This window comes from Emys orbicularis, chromosome 18 (genome assembly GCF_028017835.1).
Source record: "Emys orbicularis isolate rEmyOrb1 chromosome 18, rEmyOrb1.hap1, whole genome shotgun sequence".
Classification (NCBI taxonomy): Eukaryota; Metazoa; Chordata; order Testudines; family Emydidae; genus Emys; species Emys orbicularis.
In genome coordinates, this window is record NC_088700.1 from 21,178,537 (window position 1) to 21,199,910 (window position 21,374).

Below are 21,374 nucleotides of genomic sequence, written 5' to 3' on the forward strand. Positions count from 1 at the left end.
GGGGCAGTTCACACCTCCCCAAGCTACTGTTTCAGGCTCTTTGCTGACTCAGATACACTGGGTACACTCAGCTGGAAGGTTTTCGCTGCAACCACAAGGGTTAAAAACTACAGTCTTTTCAAACGAAAGCTTAGCTTCCGTCGCCCACGGCCAAGAGTTTCAATAGTGGCTGGGGATTTTGGGTGCCCAAGCTGAGACTCCTTAAAGGGGCCTGGCTTTCCGAAAGTGCTAAGCACCCACCATCTGAAAAATCAAGCCCTTTAAGGCATCTCAAGTGGGGCCCCCACAATCACTAGCTACTTCTGAAAATCTCTGCCCAATTCTGCACTAAAGGATGGACTCTGGGGCCAGTGCCACAGAGCACTGGGGCTCTGGTCAAAGTCCAGTCGACCAGCTCGCGCAAAATGGTTCATGCCAAGACAGTGATGGCTGTTCATCGCCTCGGGAGCAGTCATTGGCCGGGGCTGGTCCCTACTTGTCCATCTCCTTGCGGATCTCCTCCTCCGCCATGCTCTTAAGCTGCGAGTAGAACCAGAGGTGCTCCTCCACTGTCAGTTTATCGAAGAGCACGTTGTGTTGGGGACACATGCCCAGGTTCTTCCGGATCTCGTCCATCTCCGTCCGGATGTCGTGGCCATAGATGGTAGCAGAGCCCGAGGTTGGGGGGAAGAGGCCAGTCAGGATGGACCTGGGAAAGAAACAGGGCAGCATCAGCTCTTCCCCCTGCCTGGAAATGCGGTGATTGCCTAGCGCAGCTTCACGGAGTGCCGCTCTGGGAAGGGCCCTTGGGCACCTCTGCCCTGCAGAACAGCACTGCCCATGCTGCCCGAGGCCAACAGATGCCAGAGGAGGGCCCAGCCCATCCAGGGCCAGCCAATGTGTGCACCTTGCAGGGCCTTCACAACCCCATCCCCTCCCCGCCCCCCAGACTGGCGCCTCCCCCCACACTCCCTTCCACCCCGCACTAAGCCCATGCCCTCCTCCTTCAAACCCGCCCTGGTAAGGCCTCAGCACCTCCTCCCACCCGGGTCAGGCCACGGACCCTGGGCACTGCCTGCTGAACGAACCCCAGTACCGCCGAGAGCTGGCAGCATTGCAGAGCTGGGGGGCAGCGGGTGGCACAAAGATACTGGTGAGGACAGAGCCTGGGAGCCCAGGCTAACCCCGCGGTGACAGCCATCGTGCAGCCCTGTCAGCGTCAGAGGTGGTGACGAGCTGCCCGGGCGTGGGAGACCCGCCCACCCTCATCCCATGGCTGCTCCTGCCCCGATTTCTCCACGTCACTGCCCGTGGCAGGGCTCCCCAGTCCATGGCTCACATGGTGGTGGTCTTGCCCGCCCCGTTGTGCCCCAGGAAGGACACCACTTGGTTCTCGTAGAGGTTCAGGCTCAGCTTGTTCAGCGCCAGCTTCTTGTCCGTCTTGTAGACCTTGGTGAGCTTGTCCACGCACACGACGAGCGGCAGGTGGTTCGGCTCCTCCTCTATGCCACGCGTCTCTTCTGCAATGAGAGCAGGGAGGTGGTGGGCAGGGCTCTGGGGTGTCTCTGTCAGCGTGTGCGGGGAGCCAGGGGACGGGACGCCACCCAGCACTGACCCGGGGCGTGCACCCTGGGGAGACGGGCAGCGGGGCCACGCGGGATATGCCGTGATGGTTTAATTACATGGGACGGCGTTGATAACGCCAAGCCATACACCAGGGCCCATGCTGCCCCACCCGGCCTCCAGCCACGTCAGCTCAGGGACAAAGGGGCTGGAGGCTCAGCTGGACCGAGCAGCCACAGCAGGGACCCGCAGGCTCCAGCCAGAACCCCTGCCACAGCGTCCGACAGCGCTCTACACCCCTTCCCTGGTGCTGACTGGCTGTGGGCTCCAACCTCCTCCTCCCTCTTGTCCTTCATCCCACTCCCTCCCTCCCCCGCTCGCGAATCCCCTCCCAAAACGATAAACAAATGGACAAAGAGCCCTGGGGGCAGGGTCCTGCCGTGGGCCAGCCTGCCCCGCCCCTTGCCTAGCTAGCCCTGCCCTCCCCCACCCCTTGCCCAGCTAGCCCTGCCCTGCCCCAGCGCTTGCCCAGCTAGCCCTGCCCTGCCCCGCCCTTGCCTAGCTAGCCCTGCCCTCCCCCACCCCTTGCCCAGCTAGCCCTGCCCTCCCCCACCCCTTGCCCAGCTAGCCCTGCCCTGCCCCGCCCTTGCCTAGCTAGCCTGGGAGCAATTTGGGGCAGGGGCTGCCCCCGTTCCGGGTTCGTGCAGTGCCCAGCATGATGGGGCCCCGTAGGCCCTGCCCTAACAGAATAAGCCCCAGCTGGCACACATCAGCATGGCTCGGGTGAACCCACTGCACCATGCTGATTGCCACCAGCGGAGGATCTGGCCCTCGCTTTGTGTCTTGCCGAGAAGCTGCCCCTCCTCCTCTCTCCCCCTTCCACGCCCGCTCTGCCGTAATTTCACTTTCTCCTCTGGCACCTTCTACCAGAGGCTCTCAAGGAGCTGGGAGACAGGGATGAATTTGGCCCCATACCACCTCCGCGAGGCCGGCCCGTATTATGGCCCTCGCTTCAGGGAAATGGCAGCACAGGGTCCATCTCTGCTGCGAATCGAGGGGCGTTTCTAAGCGGGTTAGCAGCGTGCGCTCAGCACCAGGCTGTAACTCACTGCTGAGCCGAGCGGAAGCGGGGGCTGGGAAGTCACTGCTGGGCTAACCCGAGTTCAGAACACACCGGTTTTGGCAGGCCTGACCCCCACCAACGCCCAAGAGAGGTGGGACTGAGCCAGGAACAGAAGCCAGGTCCCCTGGATCCCAGCCCTTTCCCCGTCTCTGCACTGCCCAGCCTGCGGGCGCTCGTACCCAGCCGCCTGTTCTCCATGGCGCAGGCCTGATCCTCCTCCATGATGCTGAGGCGGGTGGTTCTAGACCAGGGCCAGCTCCACTCCCAGGTTTCGACCCGCCCATTCCCGAGCCAGTAGGATTTCTGGAAGGGGAAGTACCAGGGCCGGGGGAGCCCGTACATGCCTGCAAAGGAAAGGAGATCAGCGGCAGTTCTGGGGTTCGTGCAGGAGGCCCACAGCGTGCACTGGTGTGGCCAAAAGGTGTGGGCCTCCCCCCAGGAAGTGGGGGCCAGCAGGGGTGGTACGTGCAGTCCCCTGGAAGGGACGACACACAGAGCCCCAGGGCAGATCACTGGGTGGCTGGTTACACCCCCCTCCCGGTTCATGAACATGGCCAGATGCTGACCTGCCCTCACCCCCTGCATTCACAGCCATGCATGGGGAGGCTGTTGACAGGCCCTCCTTCCATCCCAGTCAGGTCGGTGCCACCCTGCACCTGCCCCCCTTGGGCTGCAGGAGGCGGCCCCGGCCCGTACCTGGGTGCACGGCCTCGATGTACCACGTCAGCACACCATAGACCACGGCATCCACGATCAGCATCATCATGGAGAGCAGCAGGTTGAAGTCGTCGCCTTCCACGGGCGACTGGCTGAAGGTGTGCCACTGGATGCCCACGCCGGCCACCTCGTACAGCGCAAAGTACTTGGAGCCCAGCCCGAAGGCCGTGGTCGACATGAGAGACTGAGCGGGGGAGAGGGAGGTTAGGCCGAGAGCTGCTCCCCTAAAGCCCTGGGCAGCAATCCCCTAGCCAGGTGCTCGGGGGGAGGCCATCAGGGGTATGGACGGGCAGAGGGGGACGAAAGCCATCGGAGGTGAGGGTGGGAATCCACGGAGGGTCTGGATGCAGCAAAGGGAGAAAGGCCATTGGGGGTGTGGCTGGAAGGGGGCACCGCTGCCTCCTGCAGGCGCCCTGGTGCAGTGGCTCTAAGATCAGGATTCACACTGGGTCATGAGCTTGTCACAAGGGGCCAGCTCAGTGGCGGGGAGCAGACACGCAGCCCAGCTCCATCACAGGGTGCAGCTGGGCAGTGCCACGCTCCCCACACCCTGCACGGCTCTGGAGAGGATGCAGTGTGCAGCCCATGTTAGTTGGCACACTCCTCTGCAGGGATCCCACCCTCCTGGAAGGGGAAAGGCTCCTTATGCCCACCCCCCAGGGCAGCGGAGCCCTCAGCCCAAGCTTTGGGAGTCCTCAAGACCCCTCCCCCTTCGAGCCCCTGGCCCAGCCGGGCTCTGGCTAAGCAGAGGGATGTTAGGTTGGAAACATTGGTTTCTCCAGCTCTGTCCTGCTGAAGGCCACTTGGTCCCTGGGGCTGCAGCAGGCAGTTCTCTGGCCAGAGGTGGCCTGACTCCTCCAGGGACTGGGGCTGGAGGCATGGCCCGGGTGGGGGGGCGGGGGTCTCCCTCCTGTCTGCGTGCTGGGCAAGGAGCAGGGAGCATGCCCCCCCATCCTGGCAGCGGGGAGGGCGATGGGACGTGGGGAGCAGGCCGGTGATGGAGGGAGCAGAGCTGGGGAGCCCCGTTCCCGGCCGTGCCCAGGGAGGCCAGGCTCAGGGCCTGCAGGGAGCTGCACCGGGCCGCGCCCCAGTACTCACGGCGATGCACTTCTCGAAGGCCGTGATCTTATCGTGGGCCACTTCTTCCCGGATGGCGACGTACATGTAGGGGACGTAGCTCAGGAAGTAGATGATGCCTCCGCAGGCTGAGGCCAGCTTGGCCTTGGAATAGAGCACGGACACCAGGAAACTGTGGGGCAGACAGTGTGACATCCTCCGCCGCAGAGGGAAAGGGGGCCATGCCCCCCCAGTCCCTGCCCCGGGGGGGGCATGCCCCCGAGCCCCAGAGAAAGAGGGTGTTAGCCCCCCCCCCCCCCCCCAGCCCCACCTCTCCCCCCAGAGAAAAAGGCTTACACAGTCCCCCCACTTCATCACCTACCTTGGAGAAAAAAAGGCATGACCACCTCCCACACCCCATCAAACCCCATCAGAGGGACTGGGCCGGACAGCGGGACTGGGCCGTTGGCTCGGTGCTGAGAACTCAGTACCGACCCTGCTTCCTCGGGCCCCATTGCCGGCTCCCCTTCCAGGAGGCAAACACCCCCCAGAACAGAGTAGAGGGAGTGTGGCAGGACCAGCTCTGACCGGACCAAGCACCCCCCCCCGGCAAGGATGGCCAGGGCAGGGGTGTGTTGCTGTGATCACCACACGGGTGCATAGATTCCCCACTGCCCTTTACAGCCACGGCGGCTGCACCACGACGACTTTGTGGTTCCTCCCAACTGAACGTTGATGGGAGAACCTGCTTCCCTGCGAGCCTCACCACCGTAAATAACTCCCACCCGCCCATGAGCCAGCCAATCCCTGCAGACACCCGCGTCCCGCGACAGCGCAGGCTCCTCACCACCAGTCAGCCTGCCTCCCCCTTGACCCCAAGCACTCGGCAATGCTCGAATCAGCCGGCGACTCAGAGGTTTGAGCTTGTGGCATTGGCCACAAGCTGGATTCTCCTCTGATTATGCCGGTGTAAATCAGGAGGAGCTCCATGGAAGCCCAGGGAATTACACCAGCATCAGGGGACTATCTGGCCTTTAGCTGTGAGACGATCCCAGCCCATACCGGGGTGGGTGGGGAAAGCATCTGCTACCCGTTGCTCGTAACCACCTTTAATCCTGCTGCTGGTGGCACAGAAACAGGCAGTGCCCAGGCCTCAGGCTGGGGTTGTAGCTCAATGACCCACTGTGGCCTTCCCGGACCGAGGGGCCCAGTGCGAGCAGCACTGGGGTGACCCTGGGTACATCCATGGCTCCCCTTCTCTGGGAGTTCATGGTCCCTCGCTAGTGGCCTCAGCATTGTGGCTTTGCTATAAACTGTGAAATCACACATTGGACCAAAATGGAATCCAGACCCCAGAGTAACAAATTAACCACGCTACCCCAGCCCCCCCGGAGCCCTCCCAAGCTCAGAGACAGCGGCCATGCCCCAGGTAGTGCATGTCTAGAGGCCTCGTTGCTCTGGTCCCTTGCCCCTCTGGCTGCTTGACTCGTCCCTAGCTTCTGGGCCCCCTGCCATCACTGCTGTGTTACACCCCCCTGCCCCGCCCCAGCGCTCACCAGAACATGATGGTGGCCACGGCGTAGATGGCGAGGAAGAGCCAGATGATGAAGACATCGCTGTGCATCAGGACCTTGCCGTATTTCAGGATGGCGGTGAGCGCGGTGACGGAGATGGAGAGCTGGACAAAACCGGTGATGAACCAGGCCACCCAGTGGACTGCGTTGTTCAGGCCCATCATCTTCATCACCTGCAAGAGACGGTGCCACGCACCATCAGAGCACATGGCCCCACTGGGGCTGGTTCCATGGATAGTCCCCGTCCCACCAGCAGGGCGTCCTCATGGGACACAGCGGAGCAAGGACAAGGCATCACAACACAGGCCGGGTTCAAAGGGAGCAGCTCTGCAACCTGGTGGGTGTGTGGGCAAGGGGAACCTGTGGGAAGGCGGGAGCTGGGGGATCATTCCTTCATTTCCCTGTTTGTTACTTGCCTCATAGTAATCGGAGGCCGGGATTGTGCTGCTAAGGTGTCTCTTACAGGCGTTGCATCTACCCAACAAGCAAATTCCCTCAGGCCGAGCTTTCCACCAGTGGCCAGTGACACCCGGGTTGCAACTGGAGGCCCCTGAAAGGGGCCTGGTTCCCAGAGTTCGCGGCACTCTGGAAACAAGGGCTCCAGAAACACGAGTCCCTTTTGATTAACTGCCACTAAACACAGCAAGTAAAGAAGGCAGGAGACAGCCAGGCCAGATGTGCAGAGCTTGGATAACCCAGGCTCTCTCTGTGATCACCGGATGCGGGGTCGGGAAGTTCTCCCCCAAGTCAGAGTGGCTGGACAGTGGCCTTGAGATGGGGGTGCAGCGTGGGGGGCAGTTTGCTGGCTAGGAGCATCTGGGTATTTCTCACTTAGTCAGTTCTCTGTCACTGCAGGGACCTCAGGCATTAGTGCACCTGGGTCCCTCTGATTCTCTGCCTGGAGTTGGCACACAACAGCTTAGCCCACCCGGGGTCTCATTCCACGGTTGGGTTTGATGTGCGGAGGGTGGGTGGGGTCGGTGGGCCGTGTTACACAGGAGGTCAGACTAGACCATCTGGTGGTTCCTTCTGGCCTTAAACTCTGATTCACAAGCATCTTATTCCTTCCTCTCCCTATGCACCCGGGAATCCTTAAAGGGAAAGAGCCTAGCTCAAGAGTACGTCCCGCGGCCCTGGCTGGTCTGTGCAGCTGGTCGCTCTCAGCTTCCAGCATTAGAGTCTGATCCCACTTCTTAAAACACAGGCAGGCAGAAGGGGAGAGAAGCAGTGCGGGAGAGGGGAACACGCAGCTCCCGTCTGTGACCCCCAAAGCTCAGAGGCTGGCAGGCCCCGGGCACAGCAAGGGGCCCAGTGGGCCATTCTGGGACTGTGGCACTAGAGGTTTGGCTGGGGTGGCTCTTATTTTCCACTGGCCGGTCTCTGGAGGTCAGAGGGTTTGCTGGTTTATTACTGTGGTTGGACTTTTAGCTGTCAAAGTATTCCAGGTTGGATCTGGCCTGGCTGGCTAAGCCGGATTCCTCTGAGCGAGGGAAGGCAAATGGAGCAATAGGGAAGCAGGAGAAGAAACAGGAAACCGAGGAACTGCCAGGGTGGTTCAGACCTGGGGTCCACTAGCCCAGGGTCCCGTCTCCAACTGTGGCCATCTGCTTCAGAGGGAGGCGCAAGAGACCCTGCAGGGGGCAGCGAAGAGCTCCACTGCTCCGCAGCCCCACTGTTTGCGGCTGGAGTCTCTCCAGCTCCATACAAAGGTCCAGACCTTTTCTAGCTCTTGGCCCCACGACAAGGTGGGTGGGGGAGGAACTGATCCACGGTGGGGGCTGGGAGGCAGCGGGACTCTTCAGTCCCCATCACTGGGGCTGCTCAGCACTCGGCCGCAGCAGGGCCTCCCGAAGTGCAGCTGGGAGGTCCCAAGGGAGCAGGAGCGGCAGTAAAGGTTCCCTGGTGTCTCCTGCCGGAGAGAGGCAGAGCAAAGGGCCCAGGGAGGCAGACAGAGCCACCTAATGCTTGTTTGGTGACCTGAACTCAAACCGAGCTCCCCTGGGGAGGGGAAAGCTGGGGTGAGCGAAGTGCCCCGAGCCCCCCCGGGGAGGGGAAAGCTGGGGTGAGCGAAGTGCCCCGAGCCCCCCCGGGGAGGGGAAAGCTGGGGTGAGCTAAGTGCCCCGAGCCCCCCCGGGGAGGGGAAAGCTGGGGTGAGCTAAGTGCCCCGAGCCCCCCCGGGGAGGGGAAAGCTGGGGTGAGCTAACTGCCCCGAGCCCCCCCGGGGAGGGGAAAGCTGGGGTGAGCGAAGTGCCCCGAGCCCCCCCGGGGAGGGGAAAGCTGGGGTGAGCTAACTGCCCCGAGCCCCCCCGGGGAGGGGAAAGCTGGGGTGAGCTAAGTGCCCCGAGCCCCCCGGGGAACACGAGTGTGGGGCAGAGGGGGTGAACGCAACAGCATGCAGGGAGAGGGGAGGCGGTCGTTATGGAGCCCATGAGGTGATTGAAAAGTGGATTCTCCAGGGTAGGCAGCAGCCCTTCAGGAACTGCAATCCAGGCATCAGTTTCTGCCGGGGAGGGAGCAGGATCCGTAGGGCTCACGCTTTGCCGGCTTGTTGGTTTCTCTGGCAGAGGTTCCCTCTGATCCCACCCTCCAGCTCTCGGCAACCTGCCGGTCACAACACTGCTTCTCGTGAAATTGAGGTGCGGCACGGCTGTGCAAGACAAGGTCTAGACATTGTGTGGGGGAAGCCCAACGTTTCTACCCAGGCCCTCCTGGCTAGCGGGACGTGAGACACAGCTCATGGGAAAACCCTGGAGGAACAAAGCAGGCCCCTCAGACAGAGGGCGCAGCTGGAGCACTCTCCAGTTCGGTTTGTTCTCGCTGTCCAAAACATGCATAGGAAAGATGGAAAGTCTGGCAAGAGACAGCCCTGGCTTAACCAGGAGCTCTTCAATGATCTGAAACTCAAAAAAAGAGTCCTACAAAAAGCAGAAAGTAGGTCAAATTACAAAGGATGACTATAAACAAATAACATAAGTATGTAGGGACAAAATTAGAAAGGCCAAGGCACAAAGAGAGATTACCCTTTATGTCTCTAGCTAGTTTAACAAGAAAACATTCTACAAGAACATTAGAAACAAGAGGAAGACCAAGGACGGGGTAGGCCTGCTACTCAACAAGGGAGGAAAAAACAATAACAGAAGCGTTAAATGACTTTTTTGTTTCAGTTTTCATCAAAAAGGTTAATAGCAATTGGACGTCTAACATACTGAATGCCAGTGGAAATGAGGTAGGATCAGAGGCTAAAATAGGGAAAGAACACGTTAAATATTACTAGGACAAGTTAAAAGCAACAGAGGGTCCTGTCAGGACCCTCTGTTGCTTTTTACAGATTCAGACTAACACGGCTACCCCTCTGATACTAGGACAAGTTAGATGTCTTCAAGTCACCAGGGCCTGATGAAATACATCCTAGATTAGAATACTCAAGGAGCTGACTGAGGAGATATCTGAGCCATTAGTGATTATCTTCAAAAAGTCATGGAAGATGGGAGAGATTCCAGAGGACTGGGAAAGGGCAAATCTAGTGCCCATCTATAAAAAGGGAAATAAGGACAACCCAAGGAATTACAGACCAGTCAGCTTAACTTCAGTACCCGGAAAGATAATGGAGCAAATAATTAAGCAATCAATTTGCAAACACCTAGAAGATAATAATTTTGATAAGTAACAGTCAGCATGGATTTGTCAAGAACAAATCATGTGAAACCAACCTGATAGCTTTCAGGGTAACAAGCCTTGTGGATATGGGGGAAGTGGTAGATATGGTATATCTTGACTTTAGCTTTTGACACTGTCTTGTGGATATGGGGGAAGTGGTAGATATCTTGACTTTAGCTTTTTGATACCTTCTCATAAACAAACTAGGGAAACAGCCTAGATGGAGCTACTATAAGGTGGGTGCATAACTGGTTGGAAAATTGTTCTCAGAGAGTAGTTATCAGTGGTTCACAGTCAAGCTGGAAGAGTATATCGAGTGGGGTCCCGCAGGGATCAGCTCTGGGTCCGGTTCTGTTCAATGTCTTCATCAATGATTTAGATAATGGCATAGAGAGTACATTTAAAAAGTCTGTGGACGATACCAAGCTGGGAGGGGTTGCGAGTGCTTTGGAGGATAGGATTAAAATTCAAAATGATCTGGACAAACTGGAGAAATGGTCTGAAGTCAATAGGATGAAATTTCATAAGAACAAGTGCAAAGTACTTTACTTAGGACGGAACAATCAGTTGCACATGTACAAAGTGGGAAATGACTGCCTAGGAAGGAGTACTGCGGAAAGGGATCTGGGGGTCATAGTGACCACAAGCTAATTATGAGTCAACAATGTAACGCTGTTGCAAAAAAGCGAACATCATTCTGGGATGTATTAGCAGGAGTGTTGTAAGCGAAACACGAGAAGTAATTCTTCCGCTCTGCTCTGATTAGGCCTCAACTGGAGTATTGTGTCCAGTTCCAGGCGCCGCATTTCAGAAAAGATGTGAACAAATTGGAAAAAGTCCAGGGAAGGGCAACAAAAACGATTAAAGGTCTAGAAAACATGACCTATGAGGGAAGATTGAAAAAATTGGGTTTGTTTAGTCTGGAAAAGAGAAGACCGAGAGGGGACATGATAACAGTTTTCAAGTACATAAAAGGATGTTACAAGGAGGAGGGAGAAAAATTGTTCTCCTTAACCTGTGAGGATAGGCCAAGAAGCAATGGGCTTAAATTGCAGCAAGGGCAGTTTAGATTGGACATTAGGAAAAACTTCCTAACTGTCAGGGTGGTTAAGCACTGGAATAAATTGCCTAGGGAGGTTGTGGAATCTCCATCATTGAAGATTTTTAAGAGCAGGTTAGACAAACACCTGTCAGGGACGGTCTAGATAATACTTCGTCCTGCCTTGAGTGCAGGGGACTGGACTAAATGACCTCTCAAGGTCCCTTACAGTCCTACGATTCTATGATGCTATGGCCCCTGTGATGAAGTGGGAATTGTTGGTAGTACTTTTATGAAGCGTGTGTGTGCCTCAGTTTCCCCATGTGCTGCATTGTTACCTAGGGGGTGGGAAAGGGCTGTTTGCTCTCATAGCGGGCAAAGAGACATAGATATGGGTGTCACCTGGCTGTCTGGATCTGGGTTCCCTTATCAATGGAGCCTCTGAAAAGACAACAGCAAATCTAATTGCCTGGACATTGATACCTAGCAACCAAGGCCTCAGAGAGATATAGGCTTCCCCGCCTCTCCGCAGGGGCTGAGCAGCATCTCCCCAGCTCGGGAACAAGGGACTGGGTAGGTGGGAGGGGTTAAGTGTTGGCTGCTGGAGGCAGTCGGGGCTCTCACCTGGAGTTTGACAAAGGAAATCAGATGGAGAGACAGAGCTTGAGCAATGGAGCTCACTACAGCTTGGCTGGGCTCTGAACTAACCAGAATGGACTATTCTTAACCTTCATCTCTGTGCTACCCTCAGGACTTCCCACGCTGCGTTCCAGTTAAGGAATAAACCCGGCTGTTCTGACAATGCTGGGTGAGGTGCATCAATCCCCAGGGTGCACCAGCCTCCTTCGGGGCCTGTCTCAGTTGGACTCGCTGAACGGGGCTCACGGTGGGAAGTGGGGGTGCTGCAGGCCCAGAGGTTCAGTCTAAGGAGGCGGTGAAGCAGCGCGGCTCACCCTGGAGGAAGAGCGAGACCCCTAGGGGGACTGGCACACTGAGGGGGTTCCTCCTAGAGACCCTTCCAAAGCTGGGGCCATCGCACTGATCCTGTGGATCTGACACCCCCCAAAGGGGATAGAGGATGACGCCACAAGCAAGGGAAACACTGATGGCTCAGAGAATGCGCAGAGCTCTCTGCTCCTTCAGCAGCCAAGGTTGGGTCCTGTCCCATGTTAACTCAGCCCCTGGAGGAGGGCAGAGAAGGCCACAGCTGCTGTGGGAGAGAAAAGCCACCCGCTCTCCTTGCTCAGCCTGCCTAAGCCCAGCTGCCCCTTGGGGCCCAGACAAGACAGGGCTTGTGGGTAATGGCTCGAAAGGGCTGGGGTTGCAGGACACTGACAGACCCTGTGGTTCTCTCTGGCTCCCAAACTACACAGCCTGTGCTGCCTCTGTGCAGGGTCTCAGGGAAGGACAATGCACAGTCCCGGCAGAGCCCTGTGGGATGCCAACATCTCAATGCCAGGGAAGCAGTGTGTCTGGCCAGCAAGGGCACCGCTGATTTCCTTGTGGGAATCCCAATCAGGAGACCTTGGGAACATGCACAAGCAGATCAGTGAGCAGGGCTGCAGGAGACTCGGGCTGGGAGCCTTCATGGTCCGTTCTGCTGCGTCTGCGTTGCTCAGTAGAGCATCCAACAGGGCCGGGAAAAGCCCCCTAGAGAAGCCTGCCATGCCTGAACTTGGCAAAGGCAGGCTGGTCTCACACTGCCCAGGATTGATAGCCATCTGTGCCTGGCACTGCGCCCCAGTGCCTTCAGCATGCTCTCGTTAGCCGCCGGACCCTCCCTGCTCCTGCAGCCAAGCTCTGGGTGGGAAGCCAGTGCCGGCCAAGAACAAAGTGCTGCTGTTTGCCAGGAGCAGTAACCAGGTGATGGGGAGAACTGGGAGGGGGCATGGAAAGGGGCTCCTCGGTGTCCGAGGTAGAAGAGACCCCGCCGGCTCCTCTGTCCCCGTCACCAAGCAGGGATGTTCCCCACGGAACAGAGCCAGCGGTGCGATCCCACTGCTCCGAGAGCCAGGCTGGATCGTTGCTGCCTTAGGCTGTGTTTGCGCAGGCACCTACAGGTGGAAATATCCCTGTGGCACCATCCAGCCCTGGACAACCAGAGAGCGACACCTTGGTCCTAGGGCCCGTGCTGTGTTACGGCTGCAGAGGGCCCTCGGCAGCTAATGACACGGGCCTGCAGCGAGCCAGGGAATTACAGAGCACGCCTTGGCCTCAGAGCGATTAGTAGGGGACAAACCCACCCCCGGGAGTCTCACCAACTCCAGTGGGGTTAAGCTGGGGGTGAACTTGGAGCCGTATCTCCTGTGCTCTGGTTTGGAGAACGGAAGCAACCATGGGTCTGTCTCTCCTCTCGCTTGCTCTCATTTTACACCAATTTCAATGGAGTTACCCCAATTTACACAGGGGAGAGAATCAGGCCCCGGGGCTTTCCCTGTAACGTTTCACTCAGGGGTCCACAAACATCCCCATGGGTGGAAAATGTCCTACCAGGCACCTACCCCATGCTCGCAATGGCACAGACATCACGCGATCAGGGTCCCATAACATCTCTGGGCCAGGCCAGCACTTGCTGACATGGGAAAGAAGGTTACACCACAAAGGCACTTCCTGGTCCCTTAGCTTCTTGCATTGCAATTGCAACACAGCGGCTGGAAGCAAAGATGTGGACCAGCATCACCCCTCCACAGAGCCCAGCTAGACAACCAGGGCCCAGCGGGTGGCCCCACCTATGCCAGGACAGGCATGGGCAGTGCTACTCTCCCCCTTTCCTCCACGCAACTGGATTGTGCTGTCAACCATCTCCCTTCCTACCCCCGCTCCCTGCCGCCCCAGCAGGCCCCAAGAGGGACGCGAAATCCCAGCGCCCCATGGCTCTGCCTGCAGGTGCTTGGGGGTCCCCACCTCTTTCAGCCGATGCTCCTTCTCCGCCACAATGTGCTGGATCATCATCGCCACCGAATAGACCCAGGAGATCACCATGCACAAGGGCATCATGTGCTCGATGACGAACAGGAAACTGGGGAAGAGAGCAGCAAAGCACCATGAGAGCGCCCTGCTGGCCAGGCTCCCCTGGTGGGGCTGGGGCAACGGGGAGCCCTGCGCCATCCCTCGCTGGTGGGAATGGAAGGAAGTGGAAGAGGGGCCCATCAATTCTGCTCCAGCCTCCCTCAGCCCTAAGCACCATGCCCAGTTCTCGCCTCACTGTCTGCGCTGGGGCCTTGTCTCCATTTCGGTTCGGCCGCTTGGGCCTAGCAAGGTATTTGCCCAGGGGAGAGGCAGGGGCTGGGATTGGCCTGTCAGGTCCCTGCAGCCCGTGACATGACATGAGACTCCTGCTGCCGTTCTCCCCCGTCACCCACCCCCGGCGTTACTCACTCGTCCCTGGTGTAACACGGGTACGGGAACATCTGCACGTAGTTGCCAGGCTCCACCACGTCATGGCCCACGAAGGTGTTGATTATGGCTCGCTCCATCATGTCTGAGGGGAGACAGAAGAGCCCAGCTCAGCGAGGGGCAGGGACGGTGCCACTCGTCCAGAGGGTGCTGCGGGCGTTGCCGTGAGGCTGCTGGCAGGAAGCCCCCAGGCCACTCACCCTGGATCCACACGAAACCGTAGAGGAAGTAGAAGCGCCCGCCCGTGTTGGGGCCCGGCCGCCAGTACGCCCGCCGGATCTCGTTGGTCTTCTCGGTGAAACTGGAGTTCTGCCGGATCTTGTACATCACATGGGGGGGCAGGGAGCCATCCTTGTTGGTCTGGAAGATCACACCTGGGGAGAGCATGCTCAGAGCGCTGAAGATGGGGCGGCCTTCCTCTCCCTGCCAGCTCTGGGGCCAGCGTACGCTGGGGCAGGGAGGGTACTCTCACGCCACATGCCCAGGGCCTTACCCAAAGAGATCAATGGGGTCCTATTGACCTCAGTGAGCTTCAGATCAGACCCCACACGAGGGGGCAGCGAGAATCCAGAACAGGAGAGGAGGGAACCAACAATGGTCGCCTTCCACTGGAGCATCTCACAGGGCTTTGAATTAAGACCTGCAGCCGCCTTAAGAGAACTCCCTCATGTTATAGTTGGGGAAACTGAGGCATAGAGCATTCAGTGACTTGCCCAAAGTCACCCAGCAAATCAGTGGCAGAGCCAAGACCAGCCTCCTGCTCTCTCCCATACCAGCGACTTCCTGCCTTCTGCTCCTGCTACGGATGATACACATGGGGATTATTGGAGGGGATCCTTGTATCTGAAATGAGTGACCTGCCCAACGCGCAGCCCGCCGGCTAGCATTTGTACAGGCCACCTGCCAGTGCGCGCTCCCTGCTCACGGCACAAGCGTGATCCCCCTAGGTTGCACACCTCCTGCACATGCTGCGAGCACTAACAGAACAGGGACCAGCGGACAGACCGTGCCAGCCTCCCCAGGGACTGCTAACTTCCCGTAATTACTGCCTGGGCTCCATGGGGGATGGGCGCTCCCAGCAGTGCTGGATCTGGCTGAGACACTGAGCAACATACGCGCCAAACCGCACTCCCATGAGGAGCTCTAACGAAAGGGGGAGCTGCAGTGAAGCAGGTTCCCAGACGCCAGGGCCTAGTATTAGCCGAGGCCATGGGGTGGCTGAGCGAATGGGCCTCTCTGAACTCAGGCACCCTGGTAACCCCCCAAATCCAAACCCACGTATCCGGAAGTGCTGGGCTCAAACCCCAGGGCAGCCGGCTGGGCTCAGGGCAGACAGACAAAGCCGGGGGCTGGTTTCCAAGCTGGCGAGTTAGCAAGGTGGCGAATGGACAAGGGAGAGGAACCAAGTGTGGCCCAGTGACTGGAGAGAGGAGAGGGAAGGCAAGCGCGAGGCTGGGGCTGGGACGTACTGGCAAACACCGTGACGTTGTCCTGGTAGGCCTGGTTCAGCGTGTAGTTCACAATGCTCTCCTCGTCGGGGAAGCCCTTGAAGATGTCCACGCTGACCTGGCAGGAGGGAAAGGCCCCGTGAGACCCCGCGGCCCAGGAACAGCTCCCCGCGCTCCTGGGCACACTCCTGTGGCCGCTCTGCCCAACTCCCTCACAGTCAGCTGCATCCAAACACTGCCCCGGGACGGGGGTGTAAACAGGGAGCCCGAGCAGAGTGCATTGCCAGTGCCCAGCCGGAGCCACCTCTCTGCACACCCAGGGGCTACTCCATCAGGACAGGGCTCCCCGTGGCTGTGGCTGGCCACCAAGCGGAGTCCGGCGAGCAGCCCTGCCAAAGGCGCTTGGATCTACCCCGCCTTCACCCCCATTTCCAGCTACGCCCCACTCTTCAGCAGAGTGCTCTGGGAGGCCCACGCACTGCGGCCTGAGGTGAAAGATCCTGGCACAGCAAACTAGAGCGAGGAAGGGCCGACTCAGACCTGCTGGGATTTGAACCTGTGGTTCCAGGGGATCCTAGAGGGTACAGACCACCCAGCTACTACAAGGCCCCCTAGAAGAGCCCTGGGACAGAGGCAGCAGGGCCTCCCAGCATTCCCGGGCAGCCTGGCAGGACCCAGGCTCGGCTCCATGAGGCTGCGTCGCCCGCACCTTGGACATGAACTGGATCCAGCCGCAGGCGGCGTTGTCGATGGTGTCCAGCTGCTGCAGCAGGGCGCTGGCGTTGGGCAGCGAGAAGTTGCCGTTGATGAAGCTACGGAGGAGGTTGTTGTCCGAAGCGTTCAGGATCTCGGGGTGTTTGTGGAGGTCGGTGGTGAACTGGGGAGAAAGACAGGCCCGGGGAGAGAGACAGACCGAGGGAAGAAAGGATGAAATGGTGCAGAGGAACTGAGGGGCTTCCATACCTCACCCCATCTCCTCTTGGTGCTACTTGTGCAACACACGTGGATGGCTCCACTCCCCCTGCCTTGCACCATCATTTGCAGCCGTGCAAACGCCCCCCTATCCGCCCCCCTTGCTCTCACCAGCAGGGGCGCTTTACGCCGCCCTGCGCGGCCATCAGGAACGAAGCAGGGCTGGGGGGAATCTGGCCCTGAATTGCTGGGCTGATGCACTACACAGAGAGAGGGCCCAGCAAAGGGCATGTGCCATGGCGTCTGGTGCACCGGTCACGGGGCAGCTGGAGGCAGCCAGCAGCCTCAGCAAAGCCAGGAGCAGGGAAGGGGCCCAGAAGACGTCTCTCCCCTTCCCTGGCCTGTCATGTTAATATAACTAGGCACCTGAGTGGTCAAACTGTGCGTCACTCAGCAGTGATGTCCCGGTCTGAGAATGTTGGCTCCCACCCCCCAGACTGGACACAAAGTCCGGGAGCTGACAGGCTGAGGGGGCGACAGCTCCCCCCTCCCCCAATAACAGCCCCACACCCGGATTCCTGCAGCACAGCTGGTAATGCCAGTGACCCGCCTGGGAAGCTAGAGGACATGGGCCCAGGGCTGTGCACCCTGAAGTAACGCCCTGCAACGGGATGGGGATCCCGCAGGACCTGCTGCCATAATACCAGGAGCAGGTCAAATGTACTTTGCTGTGGTGATGAGATCCGTCTCTTGGCTTCGCTCCAAACCCATTCCTCCCCTTCCCCCGCCCGCAAGCACCTCCTGAAGCCAGCGGATCCGCCGCTGCAGTTTGCCCTCCTCCAGGAAGCCCCGGATCTCAGAGGAGACATTCAGCCAGACCTGGGCGTAGCGAGTCACGTTCCCGACGAAGGCAAAGGTCTCATTGGCCTGTGGGGAGAGAGGGGAGCGGAGATGGCAGGGGACGTGGAGGCAATGGGAGAGCATTGGCCCCACTGCATGCCTGGGACTGGGACCACTATGCTGCCCCGGTCATTACGGCTCCCACAAGAGCAGGGTTAAGGACCCCTACACAGCAGGGAGAGCTGGGCCTTGTGTAGGCTAGACAAGCCAAACCAGTGCAGACACACACGGCATTACTCCCGAGTAGCTACTGCACTTGAAATCCACCCCCTCTTAACCCAAATTCCCTTTGAGTGGAGACACGCCTTTAAAGTGGCCTGTCCCTCAGCCAGATCAGTTTAGCTTCAGTCAGTCGTTTGTGGACAATGGGAGGCAGCCAGTTGGCTGTGCGCCCGGCTTGTCCCGCTGGGCAGCATCTCCCCATTCCCTTGTACTCCCCCGCTTCGCCGTCGAGTCTGTTCTTACGCTGCCAGCTCCTGGGGGCAGGGACTGGCTTGTTCTGGGTTTGTACAATGCGGCCCTGGCCTGTAGGCTTTGTCAGAATACAGACAACACTAAGCCAATCTAAGCAAGGGTTAAACCCACTTCAGTGCATCTATGGTAGGGGCCCTCACCAGTTTAACTAGGTCACTTTAAAACCAATGTAATTAAATCAGTGCAACTCTTGTAACCCAGACACGGCCTTGGTCCTGCCCGGTCGCCGCTAGGGAATGGCACTGATGCAGCTGGCCTCCAGATGGGACCCCGGGACCTAATTCCTCTCTGCCTGGGCATTTACCTGTATGCAAAGCAGGTACGCAATGCTACTAAACCAGCATCCTTCTCGCTGGCCTCTGCCATTCACTGCCTGGGTGTAACGAGCCTCACGCAGCGCTAGGCCTCAGGGAACTGACCCTGGGCTGGCATCATGCACCTTCCTGTCACGTGCCCGGCACTGGGACCGGCGATGTCAGGGGAAACCACAAAGGAAACGAACACCCGGCTTCCGACGTGTAACAAACAGGCCAAACTGGGCCAGCAGCCTGCGGTGCTGGGCTGGAAACCACCCTGGCTGGCTGCCACGCAGCCCGGACCCGCTGCAGATGTTACACTGAGCCCACAGCCATGCTGCGCTCGGCCTCCAGCAGCAACTCAGCTGGAGGAAGGGAAAATACCTTCCCTCTCCCCTTCCGCATGCTGCCTTCAGTCACTGAGCTTTAATTACCGATTCCAAGGCAGAGCTCAATGGGCCCCCAGGGCTCCCTGGCACAGCTCAAGGGCTGGAGCGATCCATTAAACCCGGCTCCTTAAGCGCTGCTGCCTGCCACAAGCTGCTCTCCAGAGAGCTGCTCGGCACCACCCTGGCTAGCCATGGACTTTGAGACCTTAGGGGCTTCCAGGGGGCCCCTCAATAGAAGCAGGCTTAGAGTCTGATGGCCAGCAGGCCAGGCCGCCCTGTGCAGGCCCATCTGGGCCGGCCAGCGCCCTCACCTTCAGGATGACCTTGTCCACCTCCGTCCCGACAGGAGAGTAAAGGATCTTGGGATTGCTGGTCATGAGGTGCACCAGCAGTCCCAGGTTACGCTGCTCCTTGCTGGTAAAGCCCAAGGAGCTCATGTTGCCCTGCTTCAGGGCCTCGGGCTCGATGGTGCTGGAAAGGGAACCACACAGGGTCAGTCCTGGGGCCCAATGGGGGAGCCGCGCAAGGCGCTGCCAATGCACCGTGGGCACCAGAACTTCAACCCCACAGCAAAGGGTAACGTGCCAGCAGCAGGGTCATGGCAGGGAGCCTGCACCCTCAGCGAATACCTGGCACGAGGTGCCTTCCTCCGCCCTCAGTGACATGGAGGGCTCTGATAGCCACCCAGGCTGCAGAAGGACGAGGAGTTTCAGTCACCCCAGCATCCCCACCCGCCAAGGCAGGGCCCCTCCCCTCTGTGTGGCAACTGGACCTGCAGCTCGAGGTCCCTCTGGAGAGTAGGTGCCAGTGCTGTACAGGGCGCTCACTAAACCCACTGCCTCATGTGTACATCGGAGGAGGGTGGGGTGGGGGCGGCAAGGACCCTGCCGAGCATTCCAGTCCTGGCACATGCCCGGGGGTCCCACAGTAGCACTAAGGCAAGGCCTGGTACCGAGCCAGCTGCTCTGCACGGAGCCCTGTCTGGAGTGCTCCCCTCCCGCCAGTGATACTCCACGGTCCTCTCCTGCTCCCTTCAGGGCAGCGGCACGAACCTGCTCCGCCCCTGGGCAAACTGGTCCCGCCCCTCCCCGCCAGGCTCTCGGGGGCACTCCCTTTGCTGACACCTTGCACGTCTCGTGCTGTGCAGGGGACAGTGCACGAGAGGCCCGAGCACGGTTTCACACTGACTCACACGCTGGTGAGTCAGCGAGACGCCGTGGGGTTGGTGCAGCGAGAGCTGTGCCGTGGCGGCGTGGAAACCCGCCCACAGCCAAGGACACGTGGGCAGGATGTGCAGACCCACGCGGGCAGCAGCCAGCCTGGCTTTCCCCACATGGCCTTGCTCACGGACTACGCTCCGGGGTGGGAGGGCGCACTGCCAGAGAGAGGGGGTGCAAGCTCCGAGGCACGGGCTGACCTGGCCTCTCCGGCTGGCCAGCTCCCAAAGCAGCCCTGCTACCAAGGCCTAGGCACGGGGGGTGAAAATGGACCATCTGGGCCTGGTGCACTGATCCCTGCTCCCTCTTCCCAAAGGAGGAGCTGCCCACCCCTCCCCGCCCTGCTAATGGAGCTTGGTCTTAACCTGCAGCTTCCCCATGACCCCCCTCATGCCACCCCCAACCCTGGGCTGGCTCTGCCAAGGGACCTCGCTCCTACCCTGTGCCCTCAGTTACTGCAGCCCCGGACTCCCTTCATCCCCTCATCCCAGGGACAGGGGCACCCGCCTGGCAGCTCCTACCGGTTGTTCCCGCAGAGGATGGGCTGCAGTCCTGCCCAGAGCTGCACGAAGGCCGAGCGCTGGCCCTGGGGGTTCTCTCCCACGGGCTCCCTGTCGCCCTCCTCCGTGGTGGAGTTGGTGCCGGCGGTGAAGTTGCCACCCCAGCTGGTGCTGTTGGTGGCGGGCGGGGGTGCTTTGCTGGCACAGGCGCCCTGGGGCAGCAGCTTGGCCAGAGCCGAGAGGATGTCCACGTCCTTCAGAACCTTCTCCATCTCCACGAGGTCCTCCAGGAGGGCGTGGAGCCGGTGCTGGGCCGCCGTGCTGTTCACCTCGTCCAGCTTGAGCTGCAAAGCCAAGGGTGGGAGAGGTTCAGCAGCAGCACAGGGTGCCCACGGGTCCCGCTCTCCCAGCAGTTACCAGGGCCAAGAAGTCCAGCCAGGAGAGCGCCAAGGAAATACCCCCTGGCGTGAAATACACGGGGTCCACCATAGGTACAGGCTGTGCTGCCCAGGGCCCGGGCTGCTGCCCTCACAGCCCTGGACCCCCACCCGTCCAGCCTCCCAACATTCAACTCCATCAGCACTCGGCCTGGCCTTGCACCTCCTCCTCCCACAGCCTCCACCTGCTGCCCCTCGCCCGCTCCCTCCAGCGCCCCCAGAGTGGGCTACTTGTCACACGGAGGGGTCCCGTTTATCTGCACCTGTCTGCAAGCCAGTCACCCATTCCCTGTGCCTTGAGACGCCCCGTCCCCCTTGCGCTGTGCGTCAGGGCGCTCTATGGAAACACACCACAGCAGCCTTGTGCATTCGCAACGGGCGTAAGCAGCTGCAGGAAAATACCGGGAGGCCTCAAGCTCGTGACCGACACCTGCTAAGCCTCCAGGGCCCGACTTCACCTGGCAAGGTGCCAGTGGCAGGCTCACATGTACGGGCCAGGTCATTTGCTGCGTCCCTAAAGCTGGCGGGGGCGCGCTGCTGACAGGCAGAGACAGCAGCCAGTGTAATGAACACAGCAGGCACTGTGCAATGAACCTGCTCAGCGAGAGGATGTGGGTCCGTGGAGCTGCCGGGCTCCCTGCACCCAGGCACCCTGCGTAGGGCTCTGCCGTTCGGTAAGCACCCGGTGGGATTCTGT

The 21,374-nt window shown here is 59.6% G+C and overlaps 1 protein-coding gene across 1 annotated transcript in view; it reads right to left on the reverse strand.

Moving 5' to 3' along the window:
* ABCA2 (ATP binding cassette subfamily A member 2) overlaps nucleotides 1-20,539 on the reverse strand; it is a 62,779-nt gene extending 42,240 nt beyond the window's left edge. The window contains exons 1-14 of the mRNA XM_065418938.1: nucleotides 20,262-20,539; nucleotides 18,835-18,994; nucleotides 17,263-17,391; nucleotides 16,262-16,429; nucleotides 15,574-15,670; nucleotides 14,305-14,478; nucleotides 14,087-14,189; nucleotides 13,613-13,727; nucleotides 5,995-6,185; nucleotides 4,481-4,631; nucleotides 3,362-3,566; nucleotides 2,845-3,009; nucleotides 1,319-1,499; nucleotides 476-688 (exon numbers count right to left, since the gene is read on the reverse strand). Coding sequence (XP_065275010.1) covers nucleotides 476-688; nucleotides 1,319-1,499; nucleotides 2,845-3,009; nucleotides 3,362-3,566; nucleotides 4,481-4,631; nucleotides 5,995-6,185; nucleotides 13,613-13,727; nucleotides 14,087-14,189; nucleotides 14,305-14,478; nucleotides 15,574-15,670; nucleotides 16,262-16,429; nucleotides 17,263-17,391; nucleotides 18,835-18,994; nucleotides 20,262-20,512 — 2,303 coding nt within the window. The 5' untranslated portion in view covers nucleotides 20,513-20,539. The remainder of the gene's footprint in view (nucleotides 1-475; nucleotides 689-1,318; nucleotides 1,500-2,844; nucleotides 3,010-3,361; nucleotides 3,567-4,480; nucleotides 4,632-5,994; nucleotides 6,186-13,612; nucleotides 13,728-14,086; nucleotides 14,190-14,304; nucleotides 14,479-15,573; nucleotides 15,671-16,261; nucleotides 16,430-17,262; nucleotides 17,392-18,834; nucleotides 18,995-20,261) is intronic.
* Nucleotides 20,540-21,374: the final 835 nt, after the last annotated feature.